The sequence below is a fragment of the Apium graveolens genome, chromosome 4 (genome assembly GCF_009905375.1).
Source record: "Apium graveolens cultivar Ventura chromosome 4, ASM990537v1, whole genome shotgun sequence".
NCBI classification, from domain to species: domain Eukaryota; kingdom Viridiplantae; phylum Streptophyta; class Magnoliopsida; order Apiales; family Apiaceae; genus Apium; species Apium graveolens.
The window spans coordinates 308,050,552-308,069,187 of NC_133650.1; the positions used below are offsets into that span (position 1 = coordinate 308,050,552).

Sequence of the window (18,636 nt, forward strand, 5' to 3'; positions counted from 1 at the left end):
TGACCCTTGTTCATATGAGGGCCCATAATATGGGGATAACTCGTATGAGGGGTTTGGTTGTACTATTGTGGTGACCTGCATAGTAGGAGGAGAAATAAAAGTAGTATTACAAGGAGAGATTACCTGAATTGGAGGGGCAAAAGTTTGAACTGTAGCTTCAGGATCTTATGAGTGCACTACCACGCTTAAAGGTCCCACCCTTTGGGTGCTGGGTCCAGGATCCATCACAGTTGTTTGGGCAACAATACCTTGTTCCTGGGTGCTCGTAGGTGGAGGGGGTGGATGAGCGTTTTCCCCACCAGGTGCAGAACTAGGGATTATCTCCCCTTCCTGGGTTCTCAGAGTACTCCGTGTTCTCGTCATGATACTGTCTTTTTCCCACAGATAACGCCAAATGTTAAGGATCAAAATCGCTTGCAGTTAATGCTATTGAAGGTGTCAGAGCTTATCGAGCTTTTATGGTTGTACTAGAGTTTCGTGGCTAAATTCGCCCTCTCAAGATACCTACGTACCTTAGTATTCTTAAGTATCAAGTCAGACGTAGTTCTAGGTTGAAGGGGTAGATCCCTTTATATAGGCGCTTGAGGGTCTAGGAATTAGATTAGGGTTAGAAGACTTGGTGGATAAGTCATATTAAGATAAGGTTGTTGGAACCTTTCTCGTATAAGAATCCTCGTTTGGACTCTGTTGTCGAGATATCGGTGGCCCATATCCACCACGGGACTTCTAGATCTTTCTACTGCGAGGGGCCTCGTCGTGTTTGGTCGTCCCTTATAGGGACTCCCCACATTTGGGCCTACTAGACTTTGTTAGATTGAGCCCAATCCTTAAGACCATCCTATGTTTAATTTAACAATAATAAATATCGTATTTATTATTTACTAGGGTTATTTTCTGCCCATATCAATAACAAAGTAGGACATGAACAATATTAAAATATATGAAGTAAAAACGAACAACATGAATGAGACAATTGTATTATCAATTTCCTGATTGAGGTGTCTTTGTTATCATGATCTACAGAAAGAGATTATCATGTCTAATAAAATAAATGACAATATTCATTGCCCATTAAAATTTTAAATTACTACCAATATTTTTGCTAGCAATACTTCATCAAGTACTATACAATTTTGGCATATTGCAATTAAAAATACTAACCAACCCACAGAAATTCACAGTGTGTTATCCATTGAAATCAACAACCAAAGAAATTTGGTAGTAGCGTAAAAGATTTAAAACCTCCTGTGTGATGGAGTGATATTGAAAAGATATATAATCAATTAAATCAATACAAACAATAATACAAAAATACAATTAAATAATAATTAATTTTTATACAGACATATAAAATCAATACAAACAACAAAATAAAAATTATAGAAAAATGAGATTGAAGAGACGAAAAAAAAGCTGGTAAAAAAGAAAAATGGAATTGATCGAACATTAAAGAGATAAGATGAGATGGATGTGAATTTGAATTTTGAAAAAAATAAAATAAACCGTGTTGTGTAAGTTTGATGATTAAAAACCCGTACAACTAATTACCATAAAAAAACTAAAGATATGAAAAGATATGTTATTGGTTGTGTGGGTAGAATAATATGGATTCGGGTCAAATATTACACATAAATTAGTAGCAACTATTATATAATTGGAATTATATTTATTATTATGATATAATAACAAAATATAAGTATTTTTGGCCAATTTGTTAATTAAACCACCAATGAAATCCACCGGGGCTGTACAAAACACAAACTATTTTTACGAGACTAAAATGTTCAAAATGTAAATGGAAAAACAATTAAAAATGAGCATGCCGATGCCACGTGACGCCCGACCCTTGACCCTTGAAGATTGTGTACAGCGAAACGACACCTGAATTATTGGTTAGGGTTTAGTGGGAGAGAGCCAAAATGGGGGTGTGTGTGTATACGTTTGTATGTCGGTGTGTTACCGGAATCTGGATAGCGAAAGAACACAAGCAAGGGGAGCTAAAAACATGGGCATCATCGACTTATGAGCTCCAAAGAAAGCTTGTGCAAACCATCTTGTCCTCCTTTACTTCAGGCGCCGAGGTTCAGTCTTCTTTCTCCTTGGTTTGTCCGAAATCCGCTGTCTTTCAGGTTCGATTTAATTGCAAGATCTCTTCATTTTTTCAAGTGTTTGAATACTTTAGCATATTTTTAAGTTTGTTTGGCCATTCTCATAAGACTGACAGCAATACAGGTGGTGGTTCATGGTGGTACTTTTCTTGGAGCCGCTCATGCTGTTGTGGAACCTCCGAAGACAACGATCTTTCTTGTACCGGATGATATAATGATACTTATTTTATCCAAGCTGAGGATAAAATATGTTATCCGTTTCTCATCCGCATGTAGATCATGGCAGCGTTTGATTTCAGATAGGAATTTCATTGATATGTATTCTAGCCTAGATAAATCTTTTCTCCTCACGCTGTCAAGCTCATCATCTACTCTTAAGAAACACCCAGTTCCTGATTTTGTTGATAATTCTGAATATCTAGTCATCCCTCAATTCTTTGAGGACAGGGGGGTTCATCTTTCTTACCCATGGGTTTTTGTAGGAACAGCGAATGGATTAATATGTTTATCAGATAAATATGGCCGTGATATTTTTCTGTGGAGTCCATTAACTAAATCTTATAAGCAAGTGCCTAGACTAGAGGAGATTGACTTATTTGAAGATGATATTTACTTTCATTTAGGATTCGGGGTTAGTAAATTAGGTGTGTTGGACCAGGACAAGTCGGCCCAAAGGGATTATAGTTAGAATAATCACAATACATCATGTAAAGCCCAAGAAGGCCCAGATTGTAAGGATTGAGCCCATTTGGGACTTATTATAAATAAAGAACAACAACCCCATTTGAGGGGGTTGGCTAATTAAGCAAAGAAGATCATCTCCTAAAAATATAGACTAATAATAATATTATTGGTACATCATTTGGCGCTAGAAGGAGCTTTGCTTTAACAAGATCCAACCAGAAGATGATTGTAGAGGAGCTTGATCCGGGAACCGCCGGACCAACTGAGGTAAAGAAGTTGACGGCAGAAGTTGCCGCCGACCCCTCGACCCTCGACGATCGTGAGCTTCCAAAACAACCAGCATTGAAACCGAAGTGTTTGTTCCCTCCACCTGAGGCTCCTTCAGAAGATCAATTTCTAGGATTGAAGGATTCACTCCAAAGGGACAGAAAAAGAAAAGCTGTGCCAGACCAGCGTTTTAGAATTCAAACATCTAAAGGAAAAAAAGTTCTCTCGAGCGACGTTCGGCTACATTTGGAAAAGAAAGAAAGGCTAAAAGCCCAAAACCAAGGAAATCCGAAAGATTCCCTTGATTCAGATGAAGAACTCGAGTTTCTAGAACGCGAAGCTCAGAGATTGCAGGCTAAACTTGAGCGAAAACGTGAGATTCACCGTCTCCGTCGAGAGCTCCAACAAACTACAATTCAAAATGAAGGACAAGATGATGAATTCTATGATGAGGATGATGCGGAGTACGAATATGAGCCCTCGGCGGAGTCAACATATTCGCAACCTCGCGAACGTCGACAGAGGACAGTGTCATCTGCCGATGTCTCACATCAGACAGAATCCACAGAATCTATATCTCACGAGGAGTTCGCTAAAATGCAGGAAGAAATCGCCCAGATGCGTACCTTGATGAGAAATCAGGCAGGGTTTGAAACCGTTTCTGAGAGCCCCCTATCATTAGTGCTTGAGAAGGCGCGCATCGACAGGACGTTGAAAACGCCTGCTCTCGATCATTTCGACGGATCCTCGGACCCGTTAGCATTTCTAAATACATTTGACGGTCGCATGGCTTTCTTCGGCCACTCGGAGATCGCTAGGTGTCAGTTCTTCTCCACTTGCCTTCAAGGCACGGCTCTCCGATGGTACAGTAACTTGCCACCTCGCTCAATCGACTCGTGGACAACTCTGAAAAGCAAGTTTCAAGCCCGATTTTCCAGCAACTACAAAGGAATCAAAGTTACTGCATCCTTGATGACGATGCATCAACGCTCCGGCGAAAGTCTCAGGAGTTTTCTAACCCGGTTCAGGGAAGAGATAGCAGAAATTCCAGACTTAATAGAACAGATGGCTGTCAATTTCCTGACAGCGGGCATCGATAAGTCTAGGCATGGCCTCCTTTTAGAAGAGATCTTTGAAAAAAGGCCGAAAACACTACAGGCTGCGTTCCAGATTATAGAACACCGCATGATGCTTCAAGAAGCGGTAAGCTGTATACAATCTCCACGGAGGTCGTCAAAGTACGAACGACGACGAAGCTACAGTCCACGATCCCCTGCGAGGGAAAGACGCCGAGAGCGACGTAGGTCGCCCCCGCCTCGCACATCGGACCTCCCCCCGAGGGATAGAAGAGAAAGGGATTGGCAACTCCACAATCGATCTGAAAAAGAGTTCACGAAACTCAACACTGAGAAAACGACAATTTTGGCGGTATTGAAAACGGAGCCGGACTATCGCCCTCCAAGACCCATGAAACCAGGGAGACCCCCAAGCTCCAGATATTGTGAATATCATGAAGACACCGGCCATACAACAGAGCAATGTTTTCAACTTAGCAATCTCATCGAAGGAAAAATTCGTCGAGGGCAACTAGTCCACTATGTGCAACACGATGATGAACCCAGACGTCAGCATCGAGGCGAAAACGACCGTGTAATCGACGTTATTTTCGGGGGCGTAGCCGCCGGGGGTCTCTCCCACAACTCTCGCAAAATTTATGCTCGAGAAGTCTTTAATGTCAATCCCTCGACAGCTAAACGCCCTCGAGTGAATCCCTCCCCCGTCATCTCTTTCTCTGATGACGATTATCGTCCCGGTCTCATCGAAGGTCATCAAGATGCTCTCGTCATCACAACACGGGTGGGAAACAATACGGTTAAGAAAATGTTGGTCGATAATGGTAGCTCCGTCGATGTGTTATATCACCATGCTTTTTCCCGAATGGACATAGGAGATCGAAGACTCGAAAACTCCCGAACCCCGCTATACGGGTTCACAGGGAATGAGGTTCACGTTGTAGGAACCATCGATATGCCAGTGCTCTTCGGTTCCCCTCCCTGTCAGATTTGGAAAATGGTCAAATTCCATGTGATTAGCGCTTCCTCAAGCTTCAACGCTATTTTGGGACGAACAACGATCACCGCGCTCCGAGCTATAACATCTATATCCCACTTGAAAATGAAGTTTCCCACAGATTTCGGCGTGGGAGAAATGATTGGTGATCAAGTAACAGCAAGACAATGCTATCTAACCACCGTTTCTCCAAGAAAAAAGACAGAGGAAGAGCTAGAAGTCAATCAAGTACTAGATATCGACCCAAGAGAATTGGTTGAGTCATCCACAAGCAATTCATGCTCCCCTCTCGAAGAAACAGAGGATATAGAAGTATTTGAAGGAAACCCAGATAAAACAACAAGAATTGGTAAAAACCTCTCATCAGATCTCAAAAGAGATATCACAAACCTCATTCGGGAATTCTCCGACATTTTCGCGTGGGTCCCGAAAGACATGCCCGGCATCCCGGAGACCATTGCTCGACATTCGCTGCACATCAGTAAAGACACCAGGCCTGTGCGCCAGAAACAACGTATATTTTCGGCCGAGAAAAGAGCAGCCATCGACCAAGAGGTCGACAGACTCCTCGATGCCAGTTTCATCGAGCCCGTGCAATTCCCCACGTGGATATCAAACGTAGTTCTGGTTAAGAAAAGCAATGGGAAGTGGAGAATGTGCATTGATTATTCAGATGTGAATAGGGCGTGCCCTAAAGATTTTTACCCTTTGCCCAACATCGACCAACTCATCGACGCCACAGCAGGAAACGAGCTCCTGTCCTTTATGGACGCCTTTTCGGGGTATAATCAAATTAAGATGGATTCCAATGACTGGCAACAAACTGCTTTCATCACTCATAGAGGGGTCTTTGGATACAAAGTAATGTCCTTCGGATTAATCAACGCGGGTGCTACTTTTCAGCAGACAATGGATAAAATATTCTCTTCGCAGATAGGAAGAAACATGCTAATATACGTCGATGACATGATCACAAAGTCAAAAGCTACCTCCGACCACGTGACAGACCTTCGAGAAACGTTCACCAATGCAAGGGCAAATAACATGCGACTGAACCCGGCAAAGTGTTCATTCGGCCTTACTGCAGGTAAATTTTTGGGATTCCTTGTTACCCAGAAAGGCATTGAGGCCGATCCAGCTCAGACAAAAGCCATCCTAGAAATGAGCAAACCAAGATCCATTAAAGACTTACAAAAACTCACAGGGTGTATAGCCGCACTTCGAAGGTTCATTCCTCAATCTTCAAAGAGATGCCTCCCGTTTTTCTCTGCAATGAAAAAAGCTTCCAGATCATCGCACTTTGAATGGAACGAAGACTGTGAAAAGAATTTCACGGAGCTAAAGATGTTTTTGACAAATCCTCCAGTTCTAACACGACCCTTAGCAGGTGAACCGCTACGGATTTATCTCTCAGCTTCCGACGAAACGGTCGCGGCAGTATTGGTCCGTGTCGATGAGGAAAAAGATATTCCTGTGTACTACATCAGCCACTCACTACGAGACGCGGAAACAAGGTACCCTCAAGTCGAGAAACTCGTATACGCTCTCGTTGTCGCGAGTCGTAAGCTACGCCATTATTTTCAAGCGAGAGAAATCCATGTCCTGACCAATCTTCCTCTGAAAAGAATCCTGCACAAGCCTGACATAACAGGCAGGCTCGCAGCTTGGACCATCGAGTTAAGCCAGTTCTACATCGAGTATAAACCTCGAACGGCGATCAAGGCCCAAGTTCTCTCAGATTTCGTCGCCGAATGCCAGTTCCAGTCCAAGACGCACAAACCTGATGAGGACCAGTCTCGTCCGTGGCTTTTGTTCGTTGATGGATCCTCGACGTCCGGCTCGGGAGGAGCAGGGGTCATATTAATCAGCCCAGGAGGATTCAAAATTCAGCAGGCTCTCAAGTTCGGGTTCTCCGCCACAAACAACGTGGCCGAATACGAGGCACTCATTGCCGGTCTAAAGCTCGCATCCGATCTCGAAGCAGAGGTCATTGACATATTTGGGGATTCTCAGTTGGTTTGCAAGCAGATAAGTGGCGAATTTAAGACGCATAATGAAAGGATGGCCCGATATTTAACAAGAACACAAGAGCTTCTTAGCAAATTCCCTTCATGGAAAATGTCAAACGTCGACAGGGAGGAAAACCAGTGGGCAGACTCTCTAGCCAAACTGGCCTCTTCCAGTCTCCCCACTAATCTCAGCCCAACATACGTCGACATTTTGGAAACCCCCTCTATCGATGAGATATCAGTCAATCAAATCCAGGCTAGGTTCGATTGGCGCCAACCCTTCCTTGAATACATTATCGACAACAAGTTGCCTGAGAATAAGTCCGAAGCCCGCACTCTCATGTTCAAAGCCAGGAACTACTGTGTTGTGGGTTCGGAGTTATACCGACGTGCCCTCTCTGAGCCTCTGCTCCGTTGCTTGTCTCCAGAAGAGGCTCTCCAAGCGATCGTGGAAATACATACGGGAATCTGTGGAGAACACCTAGGAGGAAAAACATTAGCCCTCAAAGTTATCCGACAAGGCCTGTTCTGGCCTACAGTCCGGAAAGATTGTGAAGATTACGTCAAGAAATGTCAAGCATGTCAGTTACACGGAAATGTAAACCGTCGACCCACGACTGAGCTGAACTCCATTCTCAGCCCATGCCCTTTTTTCCAATGGGGAATAGACATTGTGGGTCCCTTTCCAAAATCCAAAAATCAGTGCCAATACATCGTAGTCGCGGTGGATTACGCAACCAAATGGGTCGAAGCAAAGCCACTTGCTAAAATACGAGAAAAAGAGATGATAGAATTCTTTATGGAATACATCGTCTTTCGCTTTGGGATCCCCAGAATCTTAGTTTCTGATAACGGCACTCAGTTTGTAGGAAAGCGATTTGAGGAGGCTCTGCTCGAATTAAAAGTCCAGCACATCAAAGCATCTGTAGCATACCCCCAAGCAAATGGACTAGCAGAGGTAACAAACAGAACCATCCTACAAGGCCTGAAGAAAAGAATTGAAGAAATACCCCGATGTTGGGTCGACGAACTTCCGAATGTATTGTGGTCGTATAGGACAACTCCCCGAAGTGCGACGGGCGAAACTCCCTTTCGACTTGCATATGGAGTCGACGCTGTCATACCTGTCGAGATAAGTCTCAGCTCACCACGGATCGACGTATTCGATCCCGCTTTATCTCTCGTCGGACTTCGCCTTCACAATGATCTGTTAGAAGAAACAAGGGAAGAAGCCCGAATGCGGATGGTAGCCCAACAAGAAAAAACTGCAAGGTACTTCAACAAAAAAGTCAAACCCAGAGACTTCAAGGTTAACGACCTTGTCTTAAGAGATTCCGCAGCGTCACAACCCACTGTCTCAGGAAAATTCAAACCAGCTTGGGAAGGCCCTTATCAGATCTCGAGACTTGTAAGCTCGGGGACCTATGAGCTTGCTCACCTCGACGGGAAACCCATCAAAAATACTTGGAATGGAATCCACCTCAAAAAGTTCTATCAGTAATTTAATCTCAGTTGTAACTTGTTATCTTGAGGCAGTAAAATGCCATTTCAAAAACAAACCCTCGATGTAATAGGGGTCGCCACGATGTTATGATGAACAAATTTATTTAACTTGGAAAAAGCACAGACTTTTTAATTCCTTCGCTCCTTACTTAATTAAAAATAATCATTCATTTCTAAACAAGTGTTTATACAACCACTTCACGTCGACGGTCTGGTCAATAAAATCTCTCTCATAATGTAAACACTCGACTACGAAGCTAACAAACGACTTAATGTTTCAAACTCGAGACAAATAGATAGCAAAACCAGCCAATACGTAACTGCTTACATCATAGAAATAAGCTTAAACAATAGATCGCATACCTTATACTTCTTACAAATCCAGGACCACAATGTTTAATACACTTCTCAAGTTCTGGGACCTCCATGATGTTGGTATCAATAAAGCTCTTAAACACTTAAAAAATGTTCAAATACGATTACAAAAATCGCAGGGCATACCCTGCCTTCACGCGTTACCACCCTTCGATGCCAGGTCACGAAGATAATCATCAAAGGCATGACCCTCGATGGCAAAACCAGCCTCTTCCACCCGTTGAAGGCATCGTCCATAACCGTCGCCCAGAGCGCCAGCGATATCTTCAACGGCTTTCTCTACCTCTGTCTTCAGATCCGCATTTTCTTGCACGATCAACTTGTAGGAAACTTCCATTCCTTCGACCTGTCGAAGCAAGCCTTGGCGCTTCCCTTTTTCCTCTTCAAGCTCCCTTTCCACCTCGAGCAGTCGACCCTCCAGCTCCTGTATCCTCCCACTCGACACCTGCTCCGTAGCCCCCATCTCAGCAACCTTTTTAGACAGTGCGGAATTCGCCTTAGTCAAATCAGCCACCCTGTGCTCGAGTTCCGCAAAACCCACCGCAATCTTCTTCTTTTCCCCCTTCAAGGCAGCAACTTCAGCCTCGAGCTTGGAACAAGCCTCACCATCAACATCAGCCTTGTAATCCTCCAGTATATGCATAAAATCGGAAAGAAACTGCAACAAAAAAAAAAAAAAAAAAAAAGGAAGAAGGGGGGGACATTAAAACAGGGTCGGCAACTACGACTATAAACGACCATGACCGAACATGAAAACAAAGAAACGTGCACATTAAAAAAGAGAAGGGAATGAACGTACCCTCCCAGCCCGGCTCTTACATCGATCAACAAGGTCCTCACGCTTCCTCCCATCATAAGCAACCAAGTCCTGAGGTAAGTTAAAGAGGTTAAGTGCCCTCAAGGGCACAGTTGACCCCCCCGTCCATCGCTCCGTGGGCTGGATCTCGACCCTCACCACCTCTTTCTTCGACCGAGGGTCGACGGTCTTCCCATAAACCCTTTCCCCGGCAGTAGCCACATCTTTGTTCACACCCTCGAACCCCCGGCCTCCAACAGCCACTTCATCGTCCTCCCTCCGAAACCGCTTTCGAGGGTTGCCCTCCACGCGGACAAGATCTGAAACAACCCTCTCATTATCTTCAATTACCTTGTTTCCCTGGTCATCAAGCAATTCAATTGAAACTGAATGAGGAACCCCCGACGGTCCAGCCCTGGCCGCATCAACAGGCTTCCTCGCAGCACGCTGCAATAACAACATCATTGCCTTGTCCATTCCTCCTCGAATCCCTCCGTCTAAAACTTTTTTAAGTGAGGCGCCTTCCACTACAAAGAAACAAACAAAACAATAAGTCAGCCTTCCTATATATAAACACTTACGAAATTTAAAATAAGCAAGAGCCGAAAATGACAAGTACAAAAACTAAATACGTAAGCAAAATAAGGGCAATAACAATTAATATATCCCCCTTACAGTCGTGCATCCCTAAAAATCCAGAGTCCTTCAAATCTAAGTGCGTATACCATGTCCTCGACCCATGAAACTCATCGAGGTAGGCAGTATCATGCTTCTCCATGTTATTTAAATAATCAATCGTGCCCTGACTAATTTTCCCGCAAGGCTTTACAAATTCCAAGTCAGGACCCCCGACGTACAACCATTGCGAGTGATAACCAGAATTCGATGACCTAACACTAACAATCTTCATCCGTCGATGTCGGGAGTCGAAATATACTTGACCACCATAGTACCGCACACCATAAATAGAGAAAAACAATTTCAAAGTCGGTGATCGACCCTTATCACAACACAGCGCCACGAAACCACTTAACTGAGCAACAGAATTTGGAGTCAGCTGCCCTAGACCACATCCGATAGCCTCATACATCGTCAGGAAGAACGGATGCATGGGCAAACGAAGACCAAACTGAAACATTATCATCGCAACCCCATGCATCCCGAACTCGGGCATCATCCAAACCCTCTCATCTGCTGTCGGCACTCGATACCGGTAGCCGTTAGACAAGTCGATGTACTTCTCCAACTTACTCACAGGGGGGTCGACAGTGATGTAATAACTAAGATAGTTTAAACTAGGTTTGCTCTCAAATTCGATCCTACCCAATCGAAGACTTTCCTCGACCGTTCTATTCCTAAGTTCCAGGGTACGAGGACTTAAAGGTGGGGAAGGCATAGGACCTGGAGGCACCTCCCTCAAAAACTCATCGCTTCCTAAGAAATCGAAAGATCCACACTGACCTAGGTCCGGGATCTCTAAATTATCCAAGTTCAAAACAGACTCCTCGTCACCCTCTTCTAACGGTCGCTTCCCGGGATCCCGGTTGGCGGCACTATGCGACGACGACGACGAAGGAAAGTCGGCCATTATAAACCGGTAAACTATAAACACGACCGACCCGCAGATAAAAAGGAAAAGCAATAAAGAGAGAGAGTAGACGACTTACAGTGCGAGCCCAGCACGCGCTGCAATCCCCTTTTAGATACCTGGAGAGGAAGCCGAAGAGGTTAGCCTGGAAACCTGCAAAAACAAAAAAATCTGGAAAAATAAATTCAAAAACACACATGAGCGGATATATACCTTCAAAAAAAAAAAAAAAAAAAAAAGGCATTACGTTTAATTCCTTTCTTTTTTCGGACACACACATTTGACTCCTATCTCGAATTAACAGTTATTTCCTATTTTTCTTTTGCTTCGTTCATTCGTTTTTTCACTAATTTTTCCCTTCATTTCATTATCCCGTCCTGCCACTAACTTTATTCAGGTATCAAGACAAAAACCTCGGAATTCAAAGCGCAAAGGTGGAGAGCACGAAAACGCAAATCTAAAGATATCGCGCAAAGCAAGGGGGGGGACTAATGTTGGACCAGGACAAGTCGGCCCAAAGGGATTATAGTTAGAATAATCACAATACATCATGTAAAGCCCAAGAAGGCCCAGATTGTAAGGATTGAGCCCATTTGGGACTTATTATAAATAAAGAACAACAACCCCATTTGAGGGGGTTGGCTAATTAAGCAAAGAAGATCATCTCCTAAAAATATAGACTAATAATAATATTATTGGTACATCAAGGTGATTTTAAAGTTCTAAGCCTTGTTGATGATATATTTCATATATATTCCGTCAGTGATGATAAGTGGATTGAAGTTCATTACCTCCCACCAATTGGTCTTTCTATTGGTAGCAGCATAAATGGTTATTTTTTTCTGGAATCCCAATCTATGATTTTTTCTTTTGATCTTAGTAGGAATGACTTTCAGAGTATTCCGTTACCTGAGTTTTTTGATACTTCACTCATCTATAAAAAATCACCGGTTTTTGATATAAGGGTTCTGTATCTCTTTTACTTAGTGCTGAGTCTTTGAATACAGCTCTATGTACTCTGAATCAGCGTTCTTCCACTTGGAATACAGTCTTCCTTCTTGACAATGATTTCAAACCCTCATCCCGGATCTTGTATTTGGGGAACTCACTGTTTTTTCAAGTTCTCGAAGACAGCACCTCATCTGCTGTAATTTACAATAACAATACTAGAAGATCCACCAAGTTTGAATTTGAATATAATTCTCGGTATTGTGTGTGTATGAGATACTCGGAGATGCTTGTTCCTGTCCATGATTTTATACCCCTAAGGTTAGAAAGTATATGCATAAATTCAAATATATTATAGTCGGTTCTGTTCTTATTGTGAGATCTGACAATTTTTTGAGTTTAATTGTAGCTTAATTCATTAGTTTAAAAGTAAAAATGAACGAAGGTGTGTTTGCTTGAATAAGAAATTACAGCCTTTCTCATTTTTTGCATTAAAGTGTTGAGGCGGAGCATGTGGAATGGAGTAAGGTTCAGTTTCAAACAAAGGAGAATTTAGTGCCTTACGACATCATGCTTCCCGTGCCTGAAGGTATTGAGAGTCTCTTTATATTTTTCTATGAGTTGCATTGAATTTAGATCTTTATTCTAAATGGCCAGTGGGTATATGTTTAAGTGTTTATTCAACCAAGTCTAATTCTACTTGTGCAAGTGTAGATTCAGTCCAAGTCCGTGATCTTCTGGACAAACTTGCAGTCTTGAAGCTCAACGAAGGATTAGGAACAACAATGGGCTGTACGGGGCCGAGGTATGATTTTTTATGTCTAATAACTTTCAAGTACTTCTGCAATATTAAACATTATTAGGCCAAGGTATTGAGTTTTCTTAGCTAGATTACTTTTAATTGTTTGCAACATCTTCTTCATAAAAATCTTGTGGATAAAACAAATACTTTTCTACAAGGTACACAGTGAATCCAGTATGCATCTTCCCTATAGATTGATTTAGGATCCTTTCTAAAGCTCCAATTCATCTCATCTTAAACTGACAGAGTCTACACGAGGGAATTAAAATCAGACTTATTCTTGATCTTATCATCATTTGCTCATGCATAAAATAACACACGATCCATCTTTAAACATGCAATATCCTTAATGTTACAGATGTGTCGTGATAGTTCGGAATGGTTTGACAATTTTGGACTTGATTGTCAACGAGATTCAGGTATATTAAACATTAAAGATGTCCACTCCATTTATTTTTCTTAATTTATGCTGCTAACTATCTGTTTGGGCATAGACACTTAATGCAAAGTATAAATGTGACGTTCCCCTTCTTCTAATGAACTCGGCCAACACACATGAGGAGACCCAAGAGGTGAGTAACTCAAGATTTTCTTGCAAATTAATCTACTTGGAATCTAATGACATTACTAATCATCTTATTTTCTTAAGCGTAGATTTTAAAAGGATACAAGGGTGTGGAGATTCTTGCCCATGTTCTGGTTTGTTAGACAAATTTCTCCGGTGTCCATATAGTGCTTCATTATGTTCCTGTATTATGATGCATTTTTGTGCTTCGCAGAACCAGTTTCCACACTCAGTTGTTGAAGTCGCCATGCGATTACCATGTGACGGAGATTCTGGCAAAGATGGAGGGTACTGATAACATCATCCCTCCTCTTGTCCCCCCCCCCCCCCCCGACACACAATCACAATATCCATAAAATTTAATTTGTTGCATTTGCATTTTTAAATTTAATTTTTTTTAAGTTTGAGCTTCTAAGCTTCTTTGGAATCTCAGGAGTCAGATCTCTATTGGTCGTCATATTCCCAGATATTCTAGTTAATTTGACATGTAGATCCTTATTTCTTAAGCATGTGATAAAGGATACACAATTTCTAGAAAGTTTCACTGTTTTCTATATTTAGGTTGACCATGTTTAATGTTCTTATTTTTATTGGACTTGTGAAGGTGCCCCTCTGGTCATAGTGATGTGTTTTCAGTCTTGATGAACAGCGGAATACTTGATGAATTACTCTCTAAGGTTACACCCTCGGCCCAAGTCTCATCTTATACATCTTGATGTTCTCACTTGACTAGGTTATTTTGGTAATTTGCTTTTATTTTTCTAGGAAAACTGTGTCTCTATTTGATTTCTTGCTTTCCTTTGGATTGGTGGCAGGGCAAGGAATTCGTGTTTGTTGCTAACATAGATAATATGGGAGCTACTGTAGATTTAAGTATCCTTGCTAGGTGTTTTTGGCAAATTTTTCTCCCTCTTCTTAGTTCTGCTTGAGCTACTTGCTGTTCTGTGTTTCTTAATAAAATATCGCAGAAATTTTAAATCACTTGGTGAATAACAAAATTGATTACTGCATGGAGGTATTGTAAGAGATCACTACATATTTCCTTTGTGATATAACTTCAAATTTAGGTGTACCCACAATAGCACCAGTTTTTATATGTTTGTTGTTATCTTTATGAGTTATGACATAAATCTACACTGATGTTATAGGTGATACCCAAGACGGCGGATGTTGAAGGCGGTGCTTTAATATCTCATGAAGGAAATGATCCGGTATGTATATAATTGTTTTTTTGTCTTACTTTTTCCTAAAATTATGTAGTGGTTAGTGAGAGGATTGGAGTGAAAGGTTAAAGGTATAAATATCTAATAATTAGTGAAATGCAACAAAAGAGACGAGTTTGAATAACACTCGGCAGACTTTTTATGGTAAGATTTGTGTAGGATACAAGTTAAAGATATGAATAGACATATATTTGTAAATTTATTGAGTACATGTTAATAATTGTGTATAATGGATCAGCAAAGGGATTAATGTTATGCAAAATATTGACTGAATAGGGAGAATCAAAGTGAGAAGTTTGTTAATTGATTGAAATTTCACAGGAGAGAGGTTTTATACTGCATGATAATTAATAGGGATTGTGATGCGGAAGTATGGTAGAATTTGTTTCCCTCAAGTTGCTGGTTATGTTCTTTGGCTTATATGTCAGTTTTTGGGGAGAGCATTCTAGGCTGGAAAGCCTTTGTTATGTATTCCTTGAATGCATTATACATCTAGCATTAGAAACATAACAAAATATCACAAACTGTTAATTTTGGTTAGTATGGATCACTTCATGTAGTCATTGATTATAAATTGCTAGTATTTTAACATCTAAACTCCAAGGGAAGAGGACATATGCATTATGACTGAGATATCTCTGCTTCATTTGCCTAATGATGTATCTTTTTTCATTGGGTGCTGCATCTCCTGAACATTGTGCAGGTTCCTGATGATCCTGTGAGATTCGTTCCTTTGCATCTTATTTCAGTTATGTAGTAGGACCATGTAGAAAGTATATTTTAGTTGTAGTCTGATGCTTACATGTTTATAACCCTGTCGTGGATCCTTCACTAGTTTTGAATTCCAGCACTAGGTAAATTTGTAGGTTGTTTTGATAGGATTAGCACGCACGCCGTTGCTATAAGGCTAAGGTATACCTGTGTGTCCCTGCCTTGCCTGTACAATTTGGTCTAATATATGGGCAGGCAGGCAGGAAAGTTGAACTTAATGGCAAGGGGTGTTGTAATGTAGTACGAGTTCAATTAAGTATTTAGCCCAAAAATGAATAAAGATGGACTTCAGTTGCTTGGTCAATTAGGGATCACCATTTTTGTAGGATTTATTGCAAAAGAATGCGAAAGATAGGTACTAAAGGTTTGAGGGTAAAGTGTTTTCCTAATCAGTCTGATAGAAGTTGTTGATGAGAGATGCTATTTGTGAGTTGCTGTGTTTTTGCTTGGAGCTGATTTAAACTATAATCAACATGTTGAGTTTGACCTCTATTTGTGCGAGCTCACTTTTCTGATAACCATTTGACTACACGAGTACTATTGTTTATTCTATACATTAAATGAAGGGCTACATATTTGTTTGATTTATGTGTACTCAACCTCCTTGAACACAATTTGCTTTATGTTGGTGGCCACAATTTACTTTATGTTGGTGGCTGATCTGTTTTCTTTCTGTGTCCTACAGGTCAATGAATTTAAGTTAATCGAGATATTCAAAAACTTCTGTACCAGTAACTTGTAAGTTATGCTAACTTGGTACAATATAGTTTCATAAGGAAAATCTCATTTACTGTTAATGCCAGGTGGATAAACTTGAATGCAATTAAAAGACTTGTACAAGAAGATGCACCGATAAATGCTATATGGAGTTTTGTTCCGCGATCTCGTCTCCTTCCTGTTGAAGCGAGTTCTGATTTACTTCTTGTTCAGGTTTTTATCCAAATACGACTGAGTTTGAACTGTTGTTGACTTTAGTAAAGTATTAGCTAATTCCTGTTTCATCCTTGCAGTCTGATCTTTATACGTTATCCGACGGTCTTTTGACCCGAAATTCAGCAAGAGAAAACCCTGCAAATCCTGCTATTGAATTAGGACCTGAATTTAAGAAGATTTTATTATTTAGATTTTTGAAGTAGGTAAAATGCCAGAGTTCTTTTGTATGCTGCTTATTTTATATATATTTTTTCTCAGTTTGCGGACTTCTCAAGGCGTTTTGACTCGATCCCTAGTATTCTTGAGCTGGATAGCTTAAAGGTGGACGGAGATGTGTGGTTTGGATCTGGGGTCACTCTTAAGGTATTCTGGGCATTATTGCTGTTGCTTTTTGGCTCTAGTCACATTTCTAGTTGAATCACCATGTCTTGATGTTGCTCGCTCTTATTTAGGGGAATATAACAATTAATGCTAAATCTGGAGTGAAGATGGAAATTCCTGATGGAGCTGTCCTTCAAGACAAGGTAGTAGACATGCATTCGTCATTTATTATTTTTTACATTTTTACGGGTATATGACATGCATACACTTGGTGTCCAGAATATCAATGGTCCGGAAGATATGTAAGACTGCGTCAATGGTTCAATGACAGTGCTTTTGGAGAGTAACTAATGACGAAATACAATCTTGTGGGAATGTCTTCGGTTCTAAACCTAATTTGAGATGGTAGTCTATTCATTACTCTATATGAATGTGATATACCTTTCCCTGTCAACAATGTGTTAGTAGTGTTATCCAAAGCTGGCCGCGTGCAGTGGACATTTCTTTTTTCTTAAGAATGAGTTTATTTTCCTTCCTGAAATTCTAAAGGGCCATATAGTTCATATTATATCTCTGACCAGCGTAACATATTTCCTGCAGTTGTATTTTTCATACATATTCCGCCGAGCATACTTGTGTTCTTTATAATTTTCCTCCAGATATTCTCCAAGTGCCAGTGTATGACAATTTTTCATACACGATCCTTTGAGCATACTCGTCAATAAAACAGACTTGATAATCCGACTTACTTCCCCACAAACTACCCTAGGTTGTGAACGAACCGAATTTACGTGGATGGCTGGACTTGACTTTGTTCAATAAGAAACAGAGTTGGAGTTCCTTTGAAACATATTGGGTAGAAAAGGTTGGAGTTCCTTTGAAACATATTGGGTAGAAAAGGAAGAAAACCTTTTTGGACTTTTGGAATTTTTAAAAAAAAACAATTTTGTTGGTAATTACATATGTTTATTTCGTCCGAAGAGTTCTCCAACTTTTTGTTTTGGACCAGTGATTGGTATTGATATTTATAGTTTGGAACACCCATTATGTGCAAATATATTTGCTCATCTTTTGAATTAAATTTGGTAACATAACTTTTTGAATCAAATACTAACAAAATAATAGAAATTGAAAGTGACCAAAAGTGAATACAAAATAGATCACTGTGTTATGTATTTTTTTGTTAGTAATTTACTTTTGAAAAAAAAAACCTGGAAACAGAGTATGACATGCCTATATGTTGATAAACCTAAAACTAATATGAAAAAAATAATATTAATTTTAATTCTTTTTAAATGTATGATTAGTTATTATTCTTTTTAATTTTATCAAATAGATAATTTAGAAAAAATTGTGAATGAAATTTAAAAATGTTATTTTACAATTTTTGTAGGAAAATGAAAAATATTTATAAATAATATAATACATTTAGAGCGGCTGAAATGAAATAGTGTTTGTGTATAATTAAAAGATTTTAAATTTAGAAAAATATGAAATTTTATGAAAATCTGTATATAACAATAAAAATAACAAAAGGGTAACATTAAAAAGCTGTGTATAAATATAATTTACAATTTTTATGATTTTTTATAAAAAAATTATTTCAATATTAAAAAATTATAAATAATATGAATAAAGTTTTCGTGCATTGCACGTTGATAAATGATTTGGTC

The 18,636-nt window shown here is 40.3% G+C and overlaps 2 protein-coding genes across 11 annotated transcripts; one reads left to right on the forward strand and one right to left on the reverse strand.

Moving 5' to 3' along the window:
• The first annotated feature begins 1,850 nt into the window (after positions 1-1,850).
• Positions 1,851-17,537, forward strand: LOC141721603 (UTP--glucose-1-phosphate uridylyltransferase-like). 10 transcript variants are annotated; one of them, XR_012574792.1, is made up of 20 exons: positions 1,851-2,129; positions 2,233-2,752; positions 12,109-12,669; positions 12,846-12,937; positions 13,063-13,153; positions 13,509-13,569; positions 13,645-13,722; positions 13,805-13,849; positions 13,930-14,003; positions 14,320-14,392; positions 14,531-14,588; positions 14,684-14,730; positions 14,864-14,926; positions 15,642-15,686; positions 16,395-16,447; positions 16,513-16,639; positions 16,720-16,816; positions 16,899-17,077; positions 17,112-17,166; positions 17,243-17,537. XR_012574792.1 is itself a non-coding variant. In XM_074524584.1 (20 exons), the coding sequence occupies exons 3-20, from the start codon at positions 12,620-12,622 to the stop codon at positions 17,267-17,269; spliced, it is 1,260 nt and encodes a 419-aa protein (XP_074380685.1). In that variant the 5' UTR covers positions 1,869-2,142; positions 2,233-2,752; positions 12,109-12,619; the 3' UTR covers positions 17,270-17,537. The 10 variants fall into 10 exon arrangements, 9 of the variants coding, with proteins under 9 accessions (XP_074380689.1, XP_074380688.1, XP_074380685.1 ...); XM_074524584.1 differs by having other exon boundaries at positions 1,869-2,142; positions 16,899-17,005; positions 17,095-17,166; XM_074524583.1 differs by having other exon boundaries at positions 1,869-2,129; positions 16,899-17,005; positions 17,095-17,166.
• On the reverse strand, positions 9,132-11,554 carry LOC141721605 (uncharacterized). Its single transcript, XM_074524592.1, has 3 exons — positions 11,480-11,554; positions 9,816-10,339; positions 9,132-9,674 (listed from the first exon to the last, which is right to left on the reverse strand). Exons 2-3 carry the CDS (start codon positions 10,287-10,289, stop codon positions 9,150-9,152), a joined length of 999 nt encoding a protein of 332 aa, XP_074380693.1. The 5' UTR covers positions 10,290-10,339; positions 11,480-11,554; the 3' UTR covers positions 9,132-9,149.
• Positions 17,538-18,636: the final 1,099 nt, after the last annotated feature.